We start from the raw sequence: 26,150 nt of genomic DNA on the forward strand, positions 1-26,150 counted from the left end.
GATTCAGTGAGAACCGGGGCATTACGACCGGATGCCACAGGAGCTCGAGTGTGTTCTGTTCTGGGTGGAGATCATTCTGTGACAATCTGTAACTGCAAACGGTGTGGATCGGGGAATACGGCCATGTTGTAATGTGTAATCACTGAATAAACCTCCATTGGAAAAGGCAAAGGAAAGGCATCAGGTTGTCAGCCGGTAATCCGCTGTCATGTTGGGCACTGGCGGACTGAGGAGATGAATCACATCATCTTTTCTGCAACTTCTCCGAGACTGCTCACGCAGTTATAAAAACCCTCCTGACTTCTTAACTCATCTGTGATCGTTATTTTCTGATTTTGTTTTACACGGTCAGATCCGGTGAGGAATTATTTATGGATTTGGAGCCAAGCCAAGTTAACGAAGCGGTCACAGACTAGCCAGGATCTCATTGACTGGTGGACCAGGTTCACGGTGAATGTCCCTCCGTGTGCTCTGCACTCAGAATGTACAGTCCATGTCCATACAGGATCAGCACCCGTCCGGGTGACTGCTCAGTGTGATCCCGTTACAGAGCACATCATTTACTTCTCACTCTCTGTGTGAATCTGTGAGTCCCCAATATGTTCACTGTTACTCTTCACAGAAAATCTCTGATCTCGCTGATAAGGGAGAGCGGGCGGACAGTTCTAAACTCCTCCTGAGCCTGGTGATGGAGAAAGGATCCCGCGCCCGGAGGGTGATGTGGGAAACCTTTGTGAAAATGCGGATTGGTGTTCCAGAGTTGGACAAAATACTGAAGGAAATACAGATATATGGTGAGATAATATCAGAGATTAATTTAAATTTGGATTTAATACAGCACAATTTAAAATTTTACAAAAAAGATTTCCCTCAATTTGTTGATATTTAAACAGGTTGTGATCCTTCCCATCGACCAATTCCCGCTCAAATTTTACTAAAGGTTCTCAGTGAGCTGAAAGGTAAGTGAACATGCATTGAACGCTGAAGAGTGTAACACAGGAACAGGCCATTAGGCAAATAATATTGTGCTGAAACAGCCAAGAAATAAATCAAACAAACACAACCTCTAATCTCTCCTTCCTTCACCGTGTCCACATGCTTCCATCTTCCTTACACCCATGTGACTGTCCAAAAGTCCTTTAAAAGCTTCTAATAATTTGCCTCGACCACCTTACCAGGCAGTGCGTTCCAGGCAGCCACGATTGTCTGATTTAAAAAATAAGCTGTCCTTCACATCCCCCTTCATTCTACACCCTCTTACCTTCAATATATTCCCTCTGGTAATGGACATTTCAACCGCGGGAAACGGATTCTCTCTGTCCACTCTATCCAAGCCTCTCGTAATCTTGTGAACCTGTGTCAGAGCTCCTCCCAGCCTCCGATGAACCAGAGCAAACAACCTAATTTTATCCAGCCTCTCATGATAGCACATGCCCCGTAATCCAGGCAGCATCCCGGTAAATCTCTTCTGCTCCCTCACTAAAGCCTCAACATCCCTCCGGTAATGGGGTGATCGGAACGGTACGCAATGACCCAGATGAGGCTGAAGAGGAGTTCATCAAGTTGAAACTTGACCCAAACCCATTTCCGAATATGAAACTCCCTGATTATTGAAGAAAACCATTTCTGCCACTGTCACATACTCGAAAGTGAATATGTCCAGGATCAGTGTTTTCCTACGCTCCCTATCACAGCCCAACACAATGAATAGTCACCCCACACACCCCTGATAGGGTCCTGTTGCACAGTGAGACCCCAGACACGCCTGGCAGTGTGCTGACACACCATGAGACCACACACAGCTCTGAGAGGCACCTGAAACACATTGAGACACCACACACACCTGACAGGGTCCTGACACACAGTGAGACACCACACACCACTGACAGGGTCCGGACACACAGTGAGACCCCAGACACGCCTGGCAGGGTCCTGACACCCTGTGAGACTCCACACACCCCTGACAAAGTCCTGTCATACTGTGAGACCCCACACACCCCTGACAGGGTCCTGACACACTGTGAGACCCCACACACTCCTGACAGGGTCCTGTCGCACTGTGAGACCCCACACACCCCTGACAAAGTCCTGTCATACTGTGAGACCCCACACACCCCTGACAGGGCCCTGACACATTGTGAGACCCCACACACCCCTGACAGGGTCCTGACACACTGCGAGATCCCACACACCCCTGACAGGGTCCTGACACACTGTGAGAACCCACACACCCATGACAAAGTCCTGTCATACTGTGAGACCCCACACACCCCTGACAGGGTCCGGACGCAATGTGAGACCCCACACACCCCTGACAGGGTCCTGACGCACTGTGAGACCCCACACACCCCTTACAGGGTCCTGACACACAGTGAGACACCACACACCACTGACAGGGTCCTGACGCACTGTGAGACCCCACACACCCCTTACAGGGTCCTGACACACTGTGAGACCCCACACACCCCTGACAGGGTCCTGACACACTGCGAGACCCCACATACCCCTGACAGGGTCCTGACACACTGTGAGAACCCACACACCCCTAACAGGGTCCTGTCATACTGTGAGAGCCCACACACCCCTGACAGGGTCCTGACACACTGTGAGACCCCACACACTCCTGACAGGGTCCTGTCGCACTGTGAGACCCCACACACCCCTGACAAAGTCCTGTCATACTGTGAGACCCCACACACCCCTGACAGGGCCCTGACACATTGTGAGACCCCACACACCCCTGACAGGGTCCTGACACACTGCGAGATCCCACACACCCCTGACAGGGTCCTGACACACTGTGAGAACCCACACACCCATGACAAAGTCCTGTCATACTGTGAGACCCCACACACCCCTGACATGGTCCTGACACACTGTGAGACCCCACACAAACATGACAAGGTCCTGTCATACTGTGAGACCCCACACACCCCTGACAGGGTCCTGACGCACTGTGAGACCCCACACACCCCTGACAGGGTCCTGACGCACTGTGAGACCCCACACACCCCTTACAGGGTCCTGACACACTGTGAGACCCCACACACCCCTGACAGGGTCCTGACACACTGCGAGACCCCACATACCCCTGACAGGGTCCTGACACACTGTGAGAACCCACACACCCCTAACAGGGTCCTGTCATACTGTGAGAGCCCACACACCCCTGACAGGGTCCTGACACACTGTGAGACCCCACACACTCCTGACAGGGTCCTGTCGCACTGTGAGACCCCACACACCCCTGACAAAGTCCTGACACACTGTGAGACCCCACACACCCATGACAAAGTCCTGTCATACTGTGAGAGCCCACACACCCCTGACAGGGTCCTGACACACTGTGAGACCCCACACACCCATGACAAAGTCCTGTCATGCTGTGAGAGCCCAGACACCCCTGACATGGTCCTGACACACTGTGAGACCCCACACACACATGACAAGGTCCTGTCATACTGTGAGACCCCACACACCCCTGACAGGGTCCGGACGCACTGTGAGACCCCACACACCCCTGACAGGGTCCTGACGCACTGTGAGACCCCACACACCCATGACAAAGTCCTGTCATGCTGTGAGAGCCCAGACACCCCTGACATGGTCCTGACACACTGTGAGACCCCACACACACATGACAAGGTCCTGTCATACTGTGAGACCCCACACACCCCTGACAGGGTCCGGACGCACTGTGAGACCCCACACACCCCTGACAGGGTCCTGACGCACTGTGAGACCCCACACACCCCTTACAGGGTCCTGACACACTGTGAGACCCCACACACCCCTGACAGGGTCCTGACACACTGTGAGACGCCACACACCCCTGACAGGATCCTGACACACTGTGAGACCCCACACACCCCTGACATGGTCCTGACACACTGTGAGACCCCACACACACATGACAAAGTCCTGTCATACTGTGAGACCCCACACACCCCTGACAGGGCCCGGACACACAGTGAGACCCCACACACCCCTGACAGGGTCCTGACACACTATGAGACCCACACACCCCTGACAGGGTCCTGACACACTGTGAGACACCACACACCATTGACCGGGACCTGAGACACTGTGAGACCCCACACACCCCTGACAGGGTACTGACACACTGTGAGACCCCACACACCCCTAACAGGGTCCTGACACACTGTCAGACGCCACACACACATGACAAGGTCCTGTCATACTGTGAGACCCCACACACCCCTGACAGGGTCCGGACGCACTGTGAGACCCCACACACCCCTGACAGGGTCCTGACGCACTGTGAGACCCCACACACCCCTTACAGGGTCCTGACACACTGTGAGACCCCACACACCCCTGACAGGGTCCTGACACACTGTGAGACCCCACACACCCCTGACAGGATCCTGACACACTGTGAGACCCCACACACCCCTGACATGGTCCTGACACACTGTGAGACCCCACACACACATGACAAAGTCCTGTCATACTGTGAGACCCCACACACCCCTGACAGGGCCCGGACACACAGTGAGACCCCACACACCCCTGACAGGGTCCTGACACACTATGAGACCCACACACCCCTGACAGGGTCCTGACACACTGTGAGACACCACACACCATTGACCGGGACCTGAGACACTGTGAGACCCCACACACCCCTGACAGGGTACTGACACACTGTGAGACCCCACACACCCCTAACAGGGTCCTGACACACTGTCAGACGCCACACATCTCTGAGAGATTTCTGACCAACTGTGAGACCCCACACACCCCTGACAGGGTCCTGACACACTGTGAGACCCCACACACTCCTGACAGGGTCCTGTCGCACTGTGAGACCCCACACACCCCTGACAAAGTCCTGTCATACTGTGAGACCCCACACACCCCTGACAGGGCCCTGACACATTGTGAGACCCCACACACCCCTGACAGGGTCCTGACACACTGCGAGATCCCACACACCCCTGACAGGGTCCTGACACACTGTGAGAACCCACACACCCATGACAAAGTCCTGTCATACTGTGAGACCCCACACACCCCTGACATGGTCCTGACACACTGTGAGACCCCACACAAACATGACAAGGTCCTGTCATACTGTGAGACCCCACACACCCCTGACAGGGTCCTGACGCACTGTGAGACCCCACACACCCCTGACAGGGTCCTGACGCACTGTGAGACCCCACACACCCCTTACAGGGTCCTGACACACTGTGAGACCCCACACACCCCTGACAGGGTCCTGACACACTGCGAGACCCCACATACCCCTGACAGGGTCCTGACACACTGTGAGAACCCACACACCCCTAACAGGGTCCTGTCATACTGTGAGAGCCCACACACCCCTGACAGGGTCCTGACACACTGTGAGACCCCACACACTCCTGACAGGGTCCTGTCGCACTGTGAGACCCCACACACCCCTGACAAAGTCCTGTCATACTGAGAGACCCCACACACCCCTGACAGGGCCCTGACACACTGCGAGACCCCACATACCCCTGACAGGGTCCTGACACACTGTGAGAACCCACACACCCCTAACAGGGTCCTGTCATACTGTGAGAGCCCACACACCCCTGACAGGGTCCTGACACACTGTGAGACCCCACACACCCATGACAAAGTCCTGTCATGCTGTGAGAGCCCAGACACCCCTGACATGGTCCTGACACACTGTGAGACCCCACACACACATGACAAGGTCCTGTCATACTGTGAGACCCCACACACCCCTGACAGGGTCCGGACGCAATGTGAGACCCCACACACCCCTGACAGGGTCCTGACGCACTGTGAGACCCCACACACCCCTTACAGGGTCCTGACACACTGTGAGACCCCACACACCCCTGACAGGGTCCTGACACACTGTGAGACCCCACACACCCCTGACAGGATCCTGACACACTGTGAGACCCCACACACCCCTGACATGGTCCTGACACACTGTGAGACCCCACACACACATGACAAAGTCCTGTCATACTGTGAGACCCCACACACCCCTGACAGGGCCCGGACACACAGTGAGACCCCACACACCCCTGACAAAGTCCTGTCATACTGTGAGACCACACACACCCCTGACAGGGTCCTGACACACTGTGAGACCCCACACACTCCTGACAGGGTCCTGTCGCACTGTGAGACCCCACACACCCCTGACAAAGTCCTGTCATACTGTGAGACCCCACACACCACTGACAGGGCCCTGACACACTGCGACACCCCACATTCCCCTGACAGGGTCCTGACACACTGCGAGATCCCACACACCCCTGACAGGATCCTGTCATACTGTGAGACCACACACACCCCTGACAGGGTCCTGACGCACTGTGAGACCCCACACTCCCCTGACAGGGTCCTGACACACTGTGAGACCCCACACACCCCTGACATGGTCCTGACACACTGTGAGACCCCACACACACATGACAAAGTCCTGACACACTGTGAGACCCCACACACCCCTGACAGGGTCCTGACACACTGTGAGACCCCACACACCCCTGACAGGGTCCTGACACACTGTGAGACTCCACACACCCCTGACAGGGTCCTGACACACTGTGAGACCCCACACACCCCTGACAAAGTCCTGTCATACTGTGAGACCCCACTCACCCCTGACATGGTCCTGACACACTGTGAGACCCCACACACACATGACAAAGTCCTGTCATACTGTGAGACCCCACACACCCCTGACAGGGTCCTGACACACTGTGAGACCCCACACACCCCTGACAGGGTCCTGACACACTGTGAGTCCCCACACACCCCTGACAGGATCCGGACACACTGTGAGACCCCACACACCACAGACAGGGTCCTGACACACTGCGCGATCCCACACACCCCTGACAGGGTCCTGACACACTATGAGACCCACACACCCCTGACAGGGTCCTGACACACTGTGAGACACCACACACCATTGACCGGGACCTGAGACACTGTGAGACCCCACACACCCCTGACAGGGTACTGACACACTGTGAGACCCCACACACCCCTAACAGGGTCCTGACACACTGTCAGACGCCACACATCTCTGAGAGATTTCTGACCAACTGTGAGACCCTACACACCCCTGGCAGGGTCCAGACACACTGTGAGATTCCATAAAACCCTGGCAGTGTCCTGACACACTGTGAGACACCACACACAGCTGACAGGGTCCCGACACACTGTGAGACCCCACACACCCCTGACAGGGTACTGACACACTGAGAGACCCCACACACCCCTAACAGGGTCCTGACACACTGTCAGACCCCACACATCCCTGAGAGATTTCTGACCAACTGTGAGACCCTACACACCCCTGACAGGGTCCTGACACACTGTGAGATCCCACACCCCCCTGACAGGGTCCTGACACACTATGAGACCCCACACACCCCTGACCGGGTCCTGACACACTGTGAGAACCCACACACCCCTGACAGGGTCCTGTCATACTGTGAGACCCCACACACCCCTGACATGGTCCTGACACACTGTGAGACCCCACACACACATGACAAAGTCCTGTCATACTGTGAGACCCCACAGACACATGACAAAGTCCTGACACACTGTGAGACCCCACACACCCCTGGCAGTGTCCTGTCACACTGTGAGACCCCGCACACCACTGACAGGCTCCTGACACACTGTGAGACCCCACACTCCCTTGTCAGGGTCCTGACACACTGTGAGACCCCACACTCCCTTGTCAGGGTCCTGACACACTGTGAGACCTCACACTCCCCTGACACGTTCCTGACACACTGTGAGACCCCACACAAATCTGACCGTGTCCAGACACACTGTGAGACCCCAAACAACCCTGACAGCGTCCTGACACACTGTGAGACCCCACACACCCCTGACATGGTCCTGACACACTGTGAGACCCCACACACACATGACAAAGTCCTGTCATACTGTGAGACCCCACACACCCCTGACAGGGTCCTGACACACTGTGAGACCCCACACACCCCTGACAGGGTCCTGACACACTGTGAGATTCCATAAAACCCTGGCAGTGTCCTGACACACTGTGAGACCACACACAACCCGGACAGGGTCCTGACACACTGTGAGACCCCACACTCGCTTGTCAGGGTCCTGACACACTGTGAGACCCCACACACCCCTGACAGGGACCTGACACACTGTGAAACCCCACACACCCCGGACAGGGTCCTGACACACTGTCAGACCCCACACTCCCTTGTCAGGGTCCTGACACACTGTGAGACCTCACACTCCCCTGACACGTTCCTGACACACTGTGAGACCCCACACATCCCTGACAGGGTCCTGACACACTGTGAGACCCCACACATCCCTGACAGTGAACTGACACACTGTGAGACTCCACACATCCCTGACAGGGTCCTGACACACGGTGAGACCCCACTCACCCCTGACAGGATCCTGACACACTGTGAGACCCCACACATCCCTGACAAGGTCCTGACACACTGTGAGACCCCACACACCCCTGACAGGGTCCTGACACACTGTGAGACCCCACACAAATCTGACCGTGTCCAGACACACTGTGAGACCCCACACACCCCGGACAGGGTCCTGACACACTGTGAGACACCACACTCCCTTGTCAGGGTCCTGACACACTGTGAGACCTCACACTCCCCTGACACGTTCCTGACACACTGTGAGACTGCACACAAATCTGACCGTGTCCAGACACACTGTGAGACCCCACACAACCCTGACAGGGTCCTGACACACTGTGAGACCCCACACACCCCTGACAGGGTCCTGACACACTGTGAGACCCCACACATCCCTGACAGGGTCCTGACACACTGTGAGACCCCACACACCCCTGACAGGGTCCTGACACACTGTGAGACCCCACACATCCCTGAGAGGGTCCTGACACACTGTGAGACCCCACACAGCCCTGACAGTGTCCTGACACACTGTGAGACACCACACACCCCTGACAGGGTCCCGACCGACTGTGAGACCCCACACAGTTCCCTGACAGGGTCCTGACACACTGTGAGACCCCACACATCCCTGACAAGGTCCTGACACACTGTCAGACCCCACACACCACTGACAGGGTCCTGACACACTGTGAGACCTCACACTCCCCTGACACGTTCCTGACACACTGTGAGACCCCACACATCCCTGACAGGGTCCTGACACACTGTGAGACCCCACACATCCCTGACAGTGAACTGACACACTGTGAGACTCCACACATCCCTGACAGGGTCCTGACACACGGTGAGACCCCACACACCCCTGACAGGATCCTGACACACTGTGAGACCCCACACATCCCTGACAGGGTCCTGACACACTGTGAGACCCCACACACCCCTGACAGGGTCCTGACACACTGTGAGACCCCACACAAATCTGACCGTGTCCAGACACACTGTGAGACCCCACACACCCCGGACAGGGTACTGACACACTGTGAGACCCCACACACCCCTGACAGGGTCCTGACACACTGTGAGACCCCAGACATCCGTGAGAGATTTCCGACGAACTGTGAGACCCCACACACCCCTGACAGGGTCCAGGCACACTGTGAGACCCCACACATCTCTGAGAGATTCCCGACGAACTGTGAGACCCCACACACCCCTGACAGGGTCCTGACACACTGTGAGATCCCACACACCCCTGACAGGGTCCAGACACGCTGTGAGACCCCACACAACCCTGGCACGGTACTGACACACTGTGAGACACCACACCCCATTGACAGGGACCTGACACACTGTGAGACCCCACACACCCCTGACAGGGTCCTGACAGACTGTGAGACCCCACACACCCATGACAAAGTCCTGTCATACTGTGAGACCCCACACACCCCTGACATGGTCCTGACACACTGTGAGACCCCACACACACATGACAAAGTACTGTCATACTGTGAGACCCCACACACCCCTGACAGGGTCCTGACACACTGTGAGACCCCACACACCCCTGACAGGGTCCTGACACACTGTGAGTCCCCACACACCCCTGACAGGATCCGGACACACTGTGAGACCCCACACACCACAGACAGGGTCCTGACACACTGCGCGATCCCACACACCCCTGACAGGGTCCTGACACACTATGAGACCCACACACCCCTGACAGGGTCCTGACACACTGTGAGACACCACACACCATTGACCGGGACCTGAGACACTGTGAGACCCCACACACCCCTGACAGGGTACTGACACACTGTGAGACCCCACACACCCCTAACAGGGTCCTGACACACTGTCAGACGCCACACATCTCTGAGAGATTTCTGACCAACTGTGAGACCCTACACACCCCTGGCAGGGTCCAGACACACTGTGAGATTCCATAAAACCCTGGCAGTGTCCTGACACACTGTGAGACACCACACACAGCTGACAGGGTCCCGACACACTGTGAGACCCCACACACCCCTGACAGGGTACTGACACACTGAGAGACCCCACACACCCCTAACAGGGTCCTGACACACTGTCAGACCCCACACATCCCTGAGAGATTTCTGACCAACTGTGAGACCCTACACACCCCTGACAGGGTCCTGACACACTGTGAGATCCCACACCCCCCTGACAGGGTCCTGACACACTATGAGACCCCACACACCCCTGACCGGGTCCTGACACACTGTGAGAACCCACACACCCCTGACAGGGTCCTGTCATACTGTGAGACCCCACAGACACATGACAAAGTCCTGACACACTGTGAGACCCCACACACCCCTGGCAGTGTCCTGTCACACTGTGAGACCCCGCACACCACTGACAGGGTCCTGACACACTGTGAGACCCCACACTCCCTTGTCAGGGTCCTGACACACTGTGAGACCCCACACTCCCTTGTCAGGGTCCTGACACACTGTGAGACCTCACACTCCCCTGACACGTTCCTGACACACTGTGAGACCCCACACAAATCTGACCGTGTCCAGACACACTGTGAGACCCCAAACAACCCTGACAGCGTCCTGACACACTGTGAGACCCCACACAAATCTGGCCGTGTCCAGACACACTGTGAGACCACAAACAACCTTGACAGCGTCCTGACACACTGTGAGACCCCACACACCCCTGACAGGGTCCTGACACACTGTGAGACCCCACACACCCCTGACAGGGTCCTGACACACTGTGAGACCCCACACATCCCTGACAGTGTCCTGACACACAGTGAGACCCCACACATCCCTGACAGGGTCCTGACACACTGTGAGACCCCACACACCCCTGACAGGATCCTGACACACTGTGAGACACCACACATCCCTGACAGGGTCCTGACACATTGTGAGACCCCACACACCCCTGACAGGGTCCTGACACACTGTGAGACCCCACACAAATCTGACCGTGTCCAGACACACTGTGAGACCCCACACACCCCTGACAGGGTCCCGACCAACTGTGAGACCCCACACATCCCTGACAGGGTCCTGACACACTGTGAGACCCCACACACCCCTGACAGGGTCCTGACACACTGTGAGACCCCACACTCCCCTGACAGGATTCTGACACACTGTGAGACCCCTCACACACCTGACAGTGTCCTGACACACTGTGAGACCCCACACTCCCCTGACAGGGTCCTGACACACTGTGAGACCCCACACACCCCTGACAGGGTCCTGACACACTGTGAGACCCCACACACCCCTGACAGGGTCCTGACAGACTGTGAGACCCCACACACCCATGACAAAGTCCTGTCATACTGTGAGACCCCACACACCCCTGACATGGTCCTGACACACTGTGAGACCCCACACACACATGACAAAGTCCTGTCATACTGTGAGACCCCACACACCCCTGACAGGGTCCTGACACACTGTGAGACCCCACACACCCCTGACAGGGTCCTGACACACTGTGAGATTCCATAAAACCCTGGCAGTGTCCTGACACACTGTGAGACCACACACAACCCGGACAGGGTCCTGACACACTGTGAGACCCCACACTCGCTTGTCAGGGTCCTGACACACTGTGAGACCCCACACACCCCTGACAGGGACCTGACACACTGTGAAACCCCACACACCCCGGACAGGGTCCTGACACACTGTCAGACCCCACACTCCCTTGTCAGGGTCCTGACACACTGTGAGACCTCACACTCCCCTGACACGTTCCTGACACACTGTGAGACCCCACACATCCCTGACAGGGTCCTGACACACTGTGAGACCCCACACATCCCTGACAGTGAACTGACACACTGTGAGACTCCACACATCCCTGACAGGGTCCTGACACACGGTGAGACCCCACTCACCCCTGACAGGATCCTGACACACTGTGAGACCCCACACATCCCTGACAAGGTCCTGACACACTGTGAGACCCCACACACCCCTGACAGGGTCCTGACACACTGTGAGACCCCACACAAATCTGACCGTGTCCAGACACACTGTGAGACCCCACACACCCCGGACAGGGTCCTGACTCACTGTGAGACACCACACTCCCTTGTCAGGGTCCTGACACACTGTGAGACCTCACACTCCCCTGACACGTTCCTGACACACTGTGAGACTGCACACAAATCTGACCGTGTCCAGACACACTGTGAGACCCCACACAACCCTGACAGGGTCCTGACACACTGTGAGACCCCACACACCCCTGGCAGGGTCCTGACACACTGTGAGACCCCACACATCCCTGACAGGGTCCTGACACACTGTGAGACCCCACACACCCCTGACAGGGTCCTGACACACTGTGAGACCCCACACATCCCTGAAAGGGTCCTGACACACTGTGAGACCCCACACAGCCCTGACAGTGTCCTGACACACTGTGAGACACCACACACCCCTGACAGGGTCCCGACCGACTGTGAGACCCCACACAGTTCCCTGACAGGGTCCTGACACACTGTGAGACCCCACACATCCCTGACAAGGTCCTGACACACTGTGAGACCCCACACACCACTGACAGGGTCCTGACACACTGTGAGACCTCACACTCCCCTGACACGTTCCTGACACACTGTGAGACCCCACACATCCCTGACAGGGTCCTGACACACTGTCAGACCCCACACATCCCTGAGAGATTCCCGACGAACTGTGAGACCCCACACACCCCTGACAGGGTCCTGACACACTGTGAGATCCCACACACCCCTGACAGGGTCCAGACACGCTGTGAGACCCCACACAACCCTGGCACGGTACTGACACACTGTGAGACACCACACCCCATTGACAGGGACCTGACACACTGTGAGACCCCACACACCCCTGACAGGGTCCTGACAGACTGAGAGACCCCACACACCAATGACAAAGTCCTGTCATACTGTGAGACCCCACACACCCCTGACATGGTCCTGACACACTGTGAGACCCCACACACACATGACAAAGTCCTGTCATACTGTGAGACCCCACACACCCCTGACAGGGTCCTGACACACTGTGAGACCCCACACACCCCTGACAGGGTCCTGACACACTGTGAGTCCCCACACACCCCTGACAGGATCCGGACACACTGTGAGACCCCACACACCACAGACAGGGTCCTGACACACTGCGCGATCCCACACACCCCTGACAGGGTCCTGACACACTATGAGACCCACACACCCCAGACAGGGTCCTGACACACTGTGAGACACCACACACCATTGACCGGGACCTGAGACACTGTGAGACCCCACACACCCCTGACAGGGTACTGACACACTGTGAGACCCCACACACCCCTAACAGGGTCCTGACACACTGTCAGACGCCACACATCTCTGAGAGATTTCTGACCAACTGTGAGACCCTACACACCCCTGGCAGGGTCCAGACACACTGTGAGATTCCATAAAACCCTGGCAGTGTCCTGACACACTGTGAGACACCACACACAGCTGACAGGGTCCCGACACACTGTGAGACCCCACACACCCCTGACAGGGTACTGACACACTGAGAGACCCCACACACCCCTAACAGGGTCCTGACACACTGTCAGACCCCACACATCCCTGAGAGATTTCTGACCAACTGTGAGACCCTACACACCGCTGACAGGGTCCTGACACACTGTGAGATCCCACACCCCCCTGACAGGGTCCTGACACACTATGAGACCCCACACACCCCTGACCGGGTCCTGACACACTGTGAGAACCCACACACCCCTGACAGGGTCCTGTCATACTGTGAGACCCCACACACCCCTGACATGGTCCTGACACACTGTGAGACCCCACACACACATGACAAAGTCCTGTCATACTGTGAGACCCCACAGACACATGACAAAGTCCTGACACACTGTGAGACCCCACACACCCCTGGCAGTGTCCTGTCACACTGTGAGACCCCGCACACCACTGACAGGGTCCTGACACACTGTGAGACCCCACACTCCCTTGTCAGGGTCCTGACACACTGTGAGACCCCACACTCCCTTGTCAGGGTCCTGACACACTGTGAGACCTCACACTCCCCTGACACGTTCCTGACACACTGTGAGACCCCACACAAATCTGACCGTGTCCAGACACACTGTGAGACCCCAAACAACCCTGACAGCGTCCTGACACACTGTGAGACCCCACACAAATCTGGCCGTGTCCAGACACACTGTGAGACCACAAACAACCTTGACAGCGTCCTGACACAGTGTGAGACCCCACACACCCCTGACAGGGTCCTGACACACTGTGAGACCCCACACACCCCTGACAGGGTCCTGACACACTGTGAGACCCCACACATCCCTGACAGTGTCCTGACACACAGTGAGACCCCACACATCCCTGACAGGGTCCTGACACACTGTGAGACCCCACACACCCCTGACAGGATCCTGACACACTGTGAGACACCACACATCCCTGACAGGGTCCTGACACATTGTGAGACCCCACACACCCCTGACAGGGTCCTGACACACTGTGAGACCCCACACAAATCTGACCGTGTCCAGACACACTGTGAGACCCCACACACCCCTAACAGGGTCCCGACCAACTGTGAGACCCCACACATCCCTGACAGGGTCCTGACACACTGTGAGACCCCACACACCCCTGACAGGGTCCTGACACACTGTGAGACCCCACACTCCCCTGACAGGATTCTGACACACTGTGAGACCCCTCACACACCTGACAGTGTCCTGACACACTGTGAGACCCCACACTCCCCTGACAGGGTCCTGACACACTGTGAGACCCCACACACCCCTGACAGGGTCCTGACACACTGTGAGACCCCACACACCCCCGACAGGGTCCTGACACACTGTGAGACCCCACACAAATCTGACCGTGTCCAGACACACTGTGAGACCCCACACACCCCTGACAGGGTCCCGACCAACTGTGAGACCCCACACATCCCTGACAGTGTCCTGACACACTGTGAGACCCCACACACCCCTGACAGGGTCCTGACACACTGTGAGACCCCACACTCCCCTGACAGGATTCTGACACACTGTGAGACCCCTCACACACCTGACAGTGTCCTGACACACTGTGAGACCCCACACTCCCCTGACAGGGTCCTGACACACTGTGAGACCCGACACACCCCTGACAGGGTCCTGACACACTGTGAGACCCCACACACCCCTGACAGGGTCCTGACAGACTGTGAGACCCCACACACCCATGACAAAGTCCTGTCATACTGTGAGACCCCACACACCCCTGACATGGTCCTGACACACTGTGAGACCCCACACACACATGACAAGGTCCTGTCATACTGTGAGACCCCACACACCCCTGACAGGGTCCTGACACACTGTGAGACCCCACACACCCCTGACAGGGTCCTGACACACTGTGAGATTCCATAAAACCCTGGCAGTGTCCTGACACACTGTGAGACCACACACAACCCGGACAGGGTCCTGACACACTGTGAGACCCCACACTCGCTTGTCAGGGTCCTGACACACTGTGAGACCCCACACACCCCTGACAGGGACCTGACACACTGTGAAACCCCACACACCCCGGACAGGGTCCTGACACACTGTCAGACCCCACACTCCCTTTTCAGGGTCCTGACACACTGTGAGACCTCACACTCCCCTGACACGTTCCTGACACACTGTGAGACCCCACACACCCCTGACAGGGTCCTGACACACTGTGAGATCCCACACCCCCCTGACAGGGTCCTGACACACTATGAGACCCCACACACCCCTGACCGGGTCCTGACACACTGTGAGAACCCACACACCCCTGACAGGGTCCTGTCATACTGTGAGACCCCACACACACCTGACATGGTCCTGACACACTGTGAGACCCCACACACACATGACAAAGTCCTGTCATACTGTGAGACCCCACAGACACATGACAAAGTCCTGACACACTGTGAGACCCCACACACCCCTGGCAGTGTCCTGTCACACTGTGAGACCCCGCACACCACTGCCAGGCTCCTGACACACTGTGAGACCCCACACTCCCTTGTCAGGGTCCTGACACACTGTGAGACCCCACACTCCCTTGTCAGGGTCCTGACACACTGTGAGACCTCACACTCCCCTGACACGTTCCTGACACACTGTGAGACCCCACACAAATCTGACCGTGTCCAGACACACTGTGAGACCCCAAACAACCCTGACAGCGTCCTGACACACTGTGAGACCCCACACAAATCTGGCCGTGTCCAGACACACTGTGAGACCACAAACAACATTGACAGCGTCCTGACACACTGTGAGACCCCACACACCCCTGACAGGGTCCTGACACACTGTGAGACCCCACACACCCCTGACAGGGTCCTGACACACTGTGAGACCCCACACATCCCTGACAGTGTCCTGACACACAGTGAGACCTCACACATCCCTGACAGGGTCCTGACACACTGTGAGACCCCACACATCCCTGACAGGGTCCTGACACATTGTGAGACCCCACACACCCCTGACAGGGTCCTGACACATTGTGAGACCCCACACAAATCTGACCGTGTCCAGACACACTGTGAGACCCCACACACCCCTGACAGGGTCCCGACCAACTGTGAGACCCCACACATCCCTGACAGGGTCCTGACACACTGTGAGACCCCACACACCCCTGACAGGGTCCTGACACACTGTGAGACCCCACACTCCCCTGACAGGATTCTGACACACTGTGAGACCCCTCACACACCTGACAGTGTCCTGACACACTGTGAGACCCCACACTCCCCTGACAGGGTCCTGACACACTGTGAGACCCCACACACCCCTGACAGGGTCCTGACACACTGTGAGACCCCACACACCCCTGACAAATCCTGACAGACTGTGAGACCCCACACACCCATGACAAAGTCCTGTCATACTGTGAGACCCCACACACCCCTGACATGGTCCTGACACACTGTGAGACCCCACACACACATGACAAAGTCCTGTCATACTGTGAGACCCCACACACCCCTGACAGGGTCCTGACACACTGTGAGACCCCACACACCCCTGACAGGGTCCTGACACACTGTGAGATTCCATAAAACCCTGGCAGTGTCCTGACACACTGTGAGACCACACACAACCCGGACAGGGTCCTGACACACTGTGAGACCCCACACTCGCTTGTCAGGGTCCTGACACACTGTGAGACCCCACACACCCCTGACAGGGACCTGACACACTGTGAAACCCCACACACCCCGGACAGGGTCCTGACACACTGTCAGACCCCACACTCCCTTGTCAGGGTCCTGACACACTGTGAGACCTCACACTCCCCTGACACGTTCCTGACACACTGTGAGACCCCACACATCCCTGACAGGGTCCTGACACACTGTGAGACCCCACACATCCCTGACAGTGAACTGACACACTGTGAGACTCCACACATCCCTGACAGGGTCCTGACACACGGTGAGACCCCACTCACCCCTGACAGGATCCTGACACACTGTGAGACCCCACACATCCCTGACAAGGTCCTGACACACTGTGAGACCCCACACACCCCTGACAGGGTCCTGACACACTGTGAGACCCCACACAAATCTGACCGTGTCCAGACACACTGTGAGACCCCACACACCCCGGACAGGGTCCTGACACACTGTGAGACACCACACTCCCTTGTCAGGGTCCTGACACACTGTGAGACCTCACACTCCCCTGACAAGTTCCTGACACACTGTGAGACTGCACACAAATCTGACCGTGTCCAGACACACTGTGAGACCCCACACAACCCTGACAGGGTCCTGACACACTGTGAGACCCCACACACCCCTGACAGGGTCCTGACACACTGTGAGACCCCACACATCCCTGACAGGGTCCTGACACACTGTGAGACCCCACACACCCCTGACAGGGTCCTGACACACTGTGAGACCCCACACATCCCTGAGAGGGTCCTGACACACTGTGAGACCCCACACAGCCCTGACAGTGTCCTGACACACTGTGAGACCCCACACATCCCTGACAAGGTCCTGACACACTGTGAGACCCCACACACCACTGACAGGGTCCTGACACACTGTGAGACCTCACACTCCCCTGACACGTTCCTGACACACTGTGAGACCCCACACATCCCTGACAGGGTCCTGACACACTGTGAGACCCCACACATCCCTGACAGTGAACTGACACACTGTGAGACTCCACACATCCCTGACAGGGTCCTGACACACGGTGAGACCCCACACACCCCTGACAGGATCCTGACACACTGTGAGACCCCACACATCCCTGACAGGGTCCTGACACACTGTGAGACCCCACACACCCCTGACAGGGTCCTGACACACTGTGAGACCCCACACAAATCTGACCGTGTCCAGACACACTGTGAGACCCCACACACCCCGGACAGGGTACTGACACACTGTGAGACCCCACACACCCCTGACAGGGTCCTGACACACTGTGAGACCCCAGACATCCGTGAGAGATTTCCGACGAACTGTGAGACCCCACACACCCCTGACAGGGTCCAGGCACACTGTGAGACCCCACACATCCCTGAGAGATTCCCGACGAACTGTGAGACCCCACACACCCCTGACAGGGTCCTGACACACTGTGAGATCCCACACACCCCTGACAGGGTCCAGACACGCTGTGAGACCCCACACAACCCTGGCACGGTACTGACACACTGTGAGACACCACACCCCATTGACAGGGACCTGACACACTGTGAGACCCCACACACCCCTGACAGGGTCCTGACAGACTGTGAGACCCCACACACCCATGACAAAGTCCTGTCATACTGTGAGACCCCACACACCCCTGACATGGTCCTGACACACTGTGAGACCCCACACACACATGACAAAGTCCTGTCATACTGTGAGACCCCACACACCCCTGACAGGGTCCTGACACACTGTGAGACCCCACACACCCCTGACAGGGTCCTGACACACTGTGAGTCCCCACACACCCCTGACAGGATCCGGACACACTGTGAGACCCCACACACCACAGACAGGGTCCTGACACACTGCGCGATCCCACACACCCCTGACAGGGTCCTGACACACTATGAGACCCACACACCCCTGACAGGGTCCTGACACACTGTGAGACACCACACACCATTGACCGGGACCTGAGACACTGTGAGACCCCACACACACCTGACAGGGTACTGACACACTGTGAGACCCCACACACCCCTAACAGGGTCCTGACACACTGTCAGACGCCACACATCTCTGAGAGATTTCTGACCAACTGTGAGACCCTACACACCCCTGGCAGGGTCCAGACACACTGTGAGATTCCATAAAACCCTGGCAGTGTCCTGACACACTGTGAGACACCACACACAGCTGACAGGGTCCCGACACACTGTGAGACCCCACACACCCCTGACAGTGTACTGACACACTGAGAGACCCCACACACCCCTAACAGGGTCCTGACACACTGTCAGACCCACACATCCCTGAGAGATTTCTGACCAACTGTGAGACCCTACACACACCTGACAGGGTCCTGACACACTGTGAGATCCCACACCCCCCTGACAGGGTCCTGACACACTATGAGACCCCACACACCCCTGACCGGGTCCTGACACACTGTGAGAACCCACACACCCCTGACAGGGTCCTGTCATACTGTGAGACCCCACAGACACATGACAAAGTCCTGACACACTGTGAGACCCCACACACCCCTGGCAGTGTCCTGTCACACTGTGAGACCCCGCACACCACTGACAGGGTCCTGACACACTGTGAGACCCCACACTCCCTTGTCAGGGTCCTGACACACTGTGAGACCCCACACTCCCTTGTCAGGGTCCTGACACACTGTGAGACCTCACACTCCCCTGACACGTTCCTGACACACTGTGAGACCCCACACAAATCTGACCGTGTCCAGACACACTGTGAGACCCCAAACAACCCTGACAGCGTCCTGACACACTGTGAGACCCCACACAAATCTGGCCGTGTCCAGACACACTGTGAGACCACAAACAACCTTGACAGCGTCCTGACACACTGTGAGACCCCACACACCCCTGACAGGGTCCTGACACACTGTGAGACCCCACACACCCCTGACAGGGTCCTGACACACTGTGAGACCCCACACATCCCTGACAGTGTCCTGACACACAGTGAGACCCCACACATCCCTGACAGGGTCCTGACACACTGTGAGACCCCACACACCCCTGACAGGATCCTGACACACTGTGAGACACCACACATCCCTGACAGGGTCCTGACACATTGTGAGACCCCACACACCCCTGACAGGGTCCTGACACACTGTGAGACCCCACACAAATCTGACCGTGTCCAGACACACTGTGAGACCCCACACACCCCTGACAGGGTCCCGACCAACTGTGAGACCCCACACATCCCTGACAGGGTCCTGACACACTGTGAGACCCCACACACCCCTGACAGGGTCCTGACACACTGTGAGACCCCACACTCCCCTGACAGGATTCTGACACACTGTGAGACCCCTCACACACCTGACAGTGTCCTGACACACTGTGAGACCCCACACTCCCCTGACAGGGTCCTGACACACTGTGAGACCCCACACACCCCTGACAGGGTCCTGACACACTGTGAGACCCCACACACCCCTGACAGGGTCCTGACAGACTGTGAGACCCCACACACCCATGACAAAGTCCTGTCATACTGTGAGACCCCACACACCCCTGACATGGTCCTGACACACTGTGAGACCCCACACACACATGACAAAGTCCTGTCATACTGTGAGACCCCACACACCCCTGACAGGGTCCTGACACACTGTGAGACCCCACACACCCCTGACAGGGTCCTAACACACTGTGAGATTCCATAAAACCCTGGCAGTGTCCTGACACACTGTGAGACCACACACAACCCGGACAGGGTCCTGACACACTGTGAGACCCCACACTCGCTTGTCAGGGTCCTGACACACTGTGAGACCCCACACACCCCTGAAAGGGACCTGACACACTGTGAAACCCCACACACCCCGGAAAGGGTCCTGACACACTGTCAGACCCCACACTCCCTTGTCAGGGTCCTGACACACTGTGAGACCTCACACTCCCCTGACACGTTCCTGACACACTGTGAGACCCCACACATCCCTGACAGGGTCCTGACACACTGTGAGACCCCACACATCCCTGACAGTGAACTGACACACTGTGAGACTCCACACATCCCTGACAGGGTCCTGACACACGGTGAGACCCCACTCACCCCTGACAGGATCCTGACACACTGTGAGACCCCACACATCCCTGACAAGGTCCTGACACACTGTGAGACCCCACACACCCCTGACAGGGTCCTGACACACTGTGAGACCCCACACAAATCTGACCGTGTCCAGACACACTGTGAGACCCCACACACCCCGGACAGGGTCCTGACTCACTGTGAGACACCACACTCCCTTGTCAGGGTCCTGACACACTGTGAGACCTCACACTCCCCTGACACGTTCCTGACACACTGTGAGACTGCACACAAATCTGACCGTGTCCAGACACACTGTGAGACCCCACACAACCCTGACAGGGTCCTGACACACTGTGAGACCCCACACACCCCTGACAGGGTCCTGACACACTGTGAGACCCCACACATCCCTGACAGGGTCCTGACACACTGTGAGACCCCACACACCCCTGACAGGGTCCTGACACACTGTGAGACCCCACACATCCCTGAAAGGGTCCTGACACACTGTGAGACCCCACACAGCCCTGACAGTGTCCTGACACACTGTGAGACACCACACACCCCTGACAGGGTCCCGACCGACTGTGAGACCCCACACAGTTCCCTGACAGGGTCCTGACACACTGTGAGACCCCACACATCCCTGACAAGGTCCTGACACACTGTGAGACCCCACACACCACTGACAGGGTCCTGACACACTGTGAGACCTCACACTCCCCTGACACGTTCCTGACACACTGTGAGACCCCACACATCCCTGACAGGGTCCTGACACACTGTGAGACCCCACACATCCCTGACAGTGAACTGACACACTGTGAGACTCCACACATCCCTGACAGGGTCCTGACACACGGTGAGACCCCACACACCCCTGACAGGATCCTGACACACTGTGAGACCCCACACATCCCTGACAGGGTCCTGACACACTGTGAGACCCCACACACCCCTGACAGAGTCCTGACACACTGTGAGACCCCACACAAATCTGACCGTGTCCAGACACACTGTGAGACCCCACACACCCCGGACAGGGTACTGACACACTGTGAGACCCCACACACCCCTGACAGGGTCCTGACACACTGTGAGACCCCAGACATCCGTGAGAGATTTCCGACGAACTGTGAGACCCCACACACCCCTGACAGGGTCCAGGCACACTGTCAGACCCCACACATCCCTGAGAGATTCCCGACGAACTGTGAGACCCCACACACCCCTGACAGGGTCCTGACACACTGTGAGATCCCACACACCCCTGACAGGGTCCAGACACGCTGTGAGACCCCACACAACCCTGGCACGGTACTGACACACTGTGAGACACCACACCCCATTGACAGGGACCTGACACACTGTGAGACCCCACACACCCCTGACAGGATCCTGACACACTGTGAGACCCCACACATCCCTGACAAGGTCCTGACACACTGTGAGACCCCACACACCCCTGACAGGGTCCTGACACACTGTGAGACCCCACACAAATCTGACCGTGTCCAGACACACTGTGAGACCCCACACACCCCGGACAGGGTCCTGACTCACTGTGAGACACCACACTCCCTTGTCAGGGTCCTGACACACTGTGAGACCTCACACTCCCCTGACACGTTCCTGACACACTGTGAGACTGCACACAAATCTGACCGTGTCCAGACACACTGTGAGACCCCACACAACCCTGACAGGGTCCTGACACACTGTGAGACCCCACACACCCCTGACAGGGTCCTGACACACTGTGAGACCCCACACATCCCTGACAGGGTCCTGACACACTGTGAGACCCCACACACCCCTGACAGGGTCCTGACACACTGTGAGACCCCACACATCCCTGAAAGGGTCCTGACACACTGTGAGACCCCACACAGCCCTGACAGTGTCCTGACACACTGTGAGACACCACACACCCCTGACAGGGTCCCGACCGACTGTGAGACCCCACACAGTTCCCTGACAGGGTCCTGACACACTGTGAGACCCCACACATCCCTGACAAGGTCCTGACACACTGTGAGACCCCACACACCACTGACAGGGTCCTGACACACTGTGAGACCTCACACTCCCCTGACACGTTCCTGACACACTGTGAGACCCCACACATCCCTGACAGGGTCCTGACACACTGTGAGACCCCACACATCCCTGACAGTGAACTGACACACTGTGAGACTCCACACATCCCTGACAGGGTCCTGACACACGGTGAGACCCCACACACCCCTGACAGGATCCTGACACACTGTGAGACCCCACACATCCCTGACAGGGTCCTGACACACTGTGAGACCCCACACACCCCTGACAGAGTCCTGACACACTGTGAGACCCCACACAAATCTGACCTTGTCCAGACACACTGTGAGACCCCACACACCCCGGACAGGGTACTGACACACTGTGAGACCCCACACACCCCTGACAGGGTCCTGACACACTGTGAGACCCCAGACATCCGTGAGAGATTTCCGACGAACTGTGAGACCCCACACACCCCTGACAGGGTCCAGGCACACTGTCAGACCCCACACATCCCTGAGAGATTCCCGACGAACTGTGAGACCCCACACACCCCTGACAGGGTCCTGACACACTGTGAGACCCCAGACATCCGTGAGAGATTTCCGACGAACTGTGAGACCCCACACACCCCTGAAAGGGTCCAGGCACACTGTCAGACCCCACACATCCCTGAGAGATTCCCGACGAACTGTGAGACCCCACACACCCCTGACAGGGTCCTGACACACTGTGAGATCCCACACACCCCTGACAGGGTCCAGACACGCTGTGAGACCCCACACAACCCTGGCACGGTACTGACACACTGTGAGACACCACACCCCATTGACAGGGACCTGACACACTGTGAGACCCCACACACCCCTGACAGGGTCCTGACAGACTGTGAGACCCCACACACCAATGACAAAGTCCTGTCATACTGTGAGACCCCACACACCCCTGACATGGTCCTGACACACTGTGAGACCCCACACACACATGACAAAGTCCTGTCATACTGTGAGACCCCACACACCCCTGACAGGGTCCTGACACACTGTGAGACCCCACACACCCCTGACAGGGTCCTGACACACTGTGAGTCCCCACACACCCCTGACAGGATCCGGACACACTGTGAGACCCCACACACCACAGACAGGGTCCTGACACACTGCGCGATCCCACACACCCCTGACAGGGTCCTGACACACTATGAGACCCACACACCCCTGACAGGGTCCTGACACACTGTGAGACACCACACACCATTGACCGGGACCTGAGACACTGTGAGACCCCACACACCCCTGACAGGGTACTGACACACTGTGAGACCCCACACACCCCTAACAGGGTCCTGACACACTGTCAGACGCCACACATCTCTGAGAGATTTCTGACCAACTGTGAGACCCTACACACCCCTGGCAGGGTCCAGACACACTGTGAGATTCCATAAAACCCTGGCAGTGTCCTGACACACTGTGAGACACCACACACAGCTGACAGGGTCCCGACACACTGTGAGACCCCACACACCCCTGACAGGGTACTGACACACTGAGAGACCCCACACACCCCTAACAGGGTCCTGACACACTGTCAGACCCCACACATCCCTGAGAGATTTCTGACCAACTGTGAGACCCTACACACCGCTGACAGGGTCCTGACACACTGTGAGATCCCACACCCCCCTGACAGGGTCCTGACACACTATGAGACCCCACACACCCCTGACCGGGTCCTGACACACTGTGAGAACCCACACACCCCTGACAGGGTCCTGTCATACTGTGAGACCCCACACACCCCTGACATGGTCCTGACACACTGTGAGACCCCACACACACATGACAAAGTCCTGTCATACTGTGAGACCCCACAGACACATGACAAAGTCCTGACACACTGTGAGACCCCACACACCCCTGGCAGTGTCCTGTCACACTGTGAGACCCCGCACACCACTGACAGGGTCCTGACACACTGTGAGACCCCACACTCCCTTGTCAGGGTCCTGACACACTGTGAGACCCCACACTCCCTTGTCAGGGTCCTGACACACTGTGAGACCTCACACTCCCCTGACACGTTCCTGACACACTGTGAGACCCCACACAAATCTGACCGTGTCCAGACACACTGTGAGACCCCAAACAACCCTGACAGCGTCCTGACACACTGTGAGACCCCACACAAATCTGGCCGTGTCCAGACACACTGTGAGACCACAAACAACCTTGACAGCGTCCTGACACACTGTGAGACCCCACACACCCCTGACAGGGTCCTGACACACTGTGAGACCCCACACACCCCTGACAGGGTCCTGACACACTGTGAGACCCCACACATCCCTGACAGTGTC

At 57.3% G+C, this 26,150-nt stretch overlaps 1 protein-coding gene across 1 annotated transcript in view; it reads left to right on the top strand.

Moving 5' to 3' along the window:
- LOC132388599 (NACHT, LRR and PYD domains-containing protein 3-like) overlaps positions 1-26,150 on the top strand; it is a 104,289-nt gene that overhangs the window by 1,054 nt on the left and 77,085 nt on the right. Inside the window, exons 3-4 of the mRNA XM_059960973.1 lie at positions 623-794; positions 894-959. Of these exons, the coding sequence (XP_059816956.1) occupies positions 623-794; positions 894-959 (238 nt within the window). The remainder of the gene's footprint in view (positions 1-622; positions 795-893; positions 960-26,150) is intronic.

This window comes from Hypanus sabinus, unplaced genomic scaffold, assembly GCF_030144855.1.
Source record: "Hypanus sabinus isolate sHypSab1 unplaced genomic scaffold, sHypSab1.hap1 scaffold_361, whole genome shotgun sequence".
Lineage (NCBI taxonomy): Eukaryota > Metazoa > Chordata > Chondrichthyes > Myliobatiformes > Dasyatidae > Hypanus > Hypanus sabinus.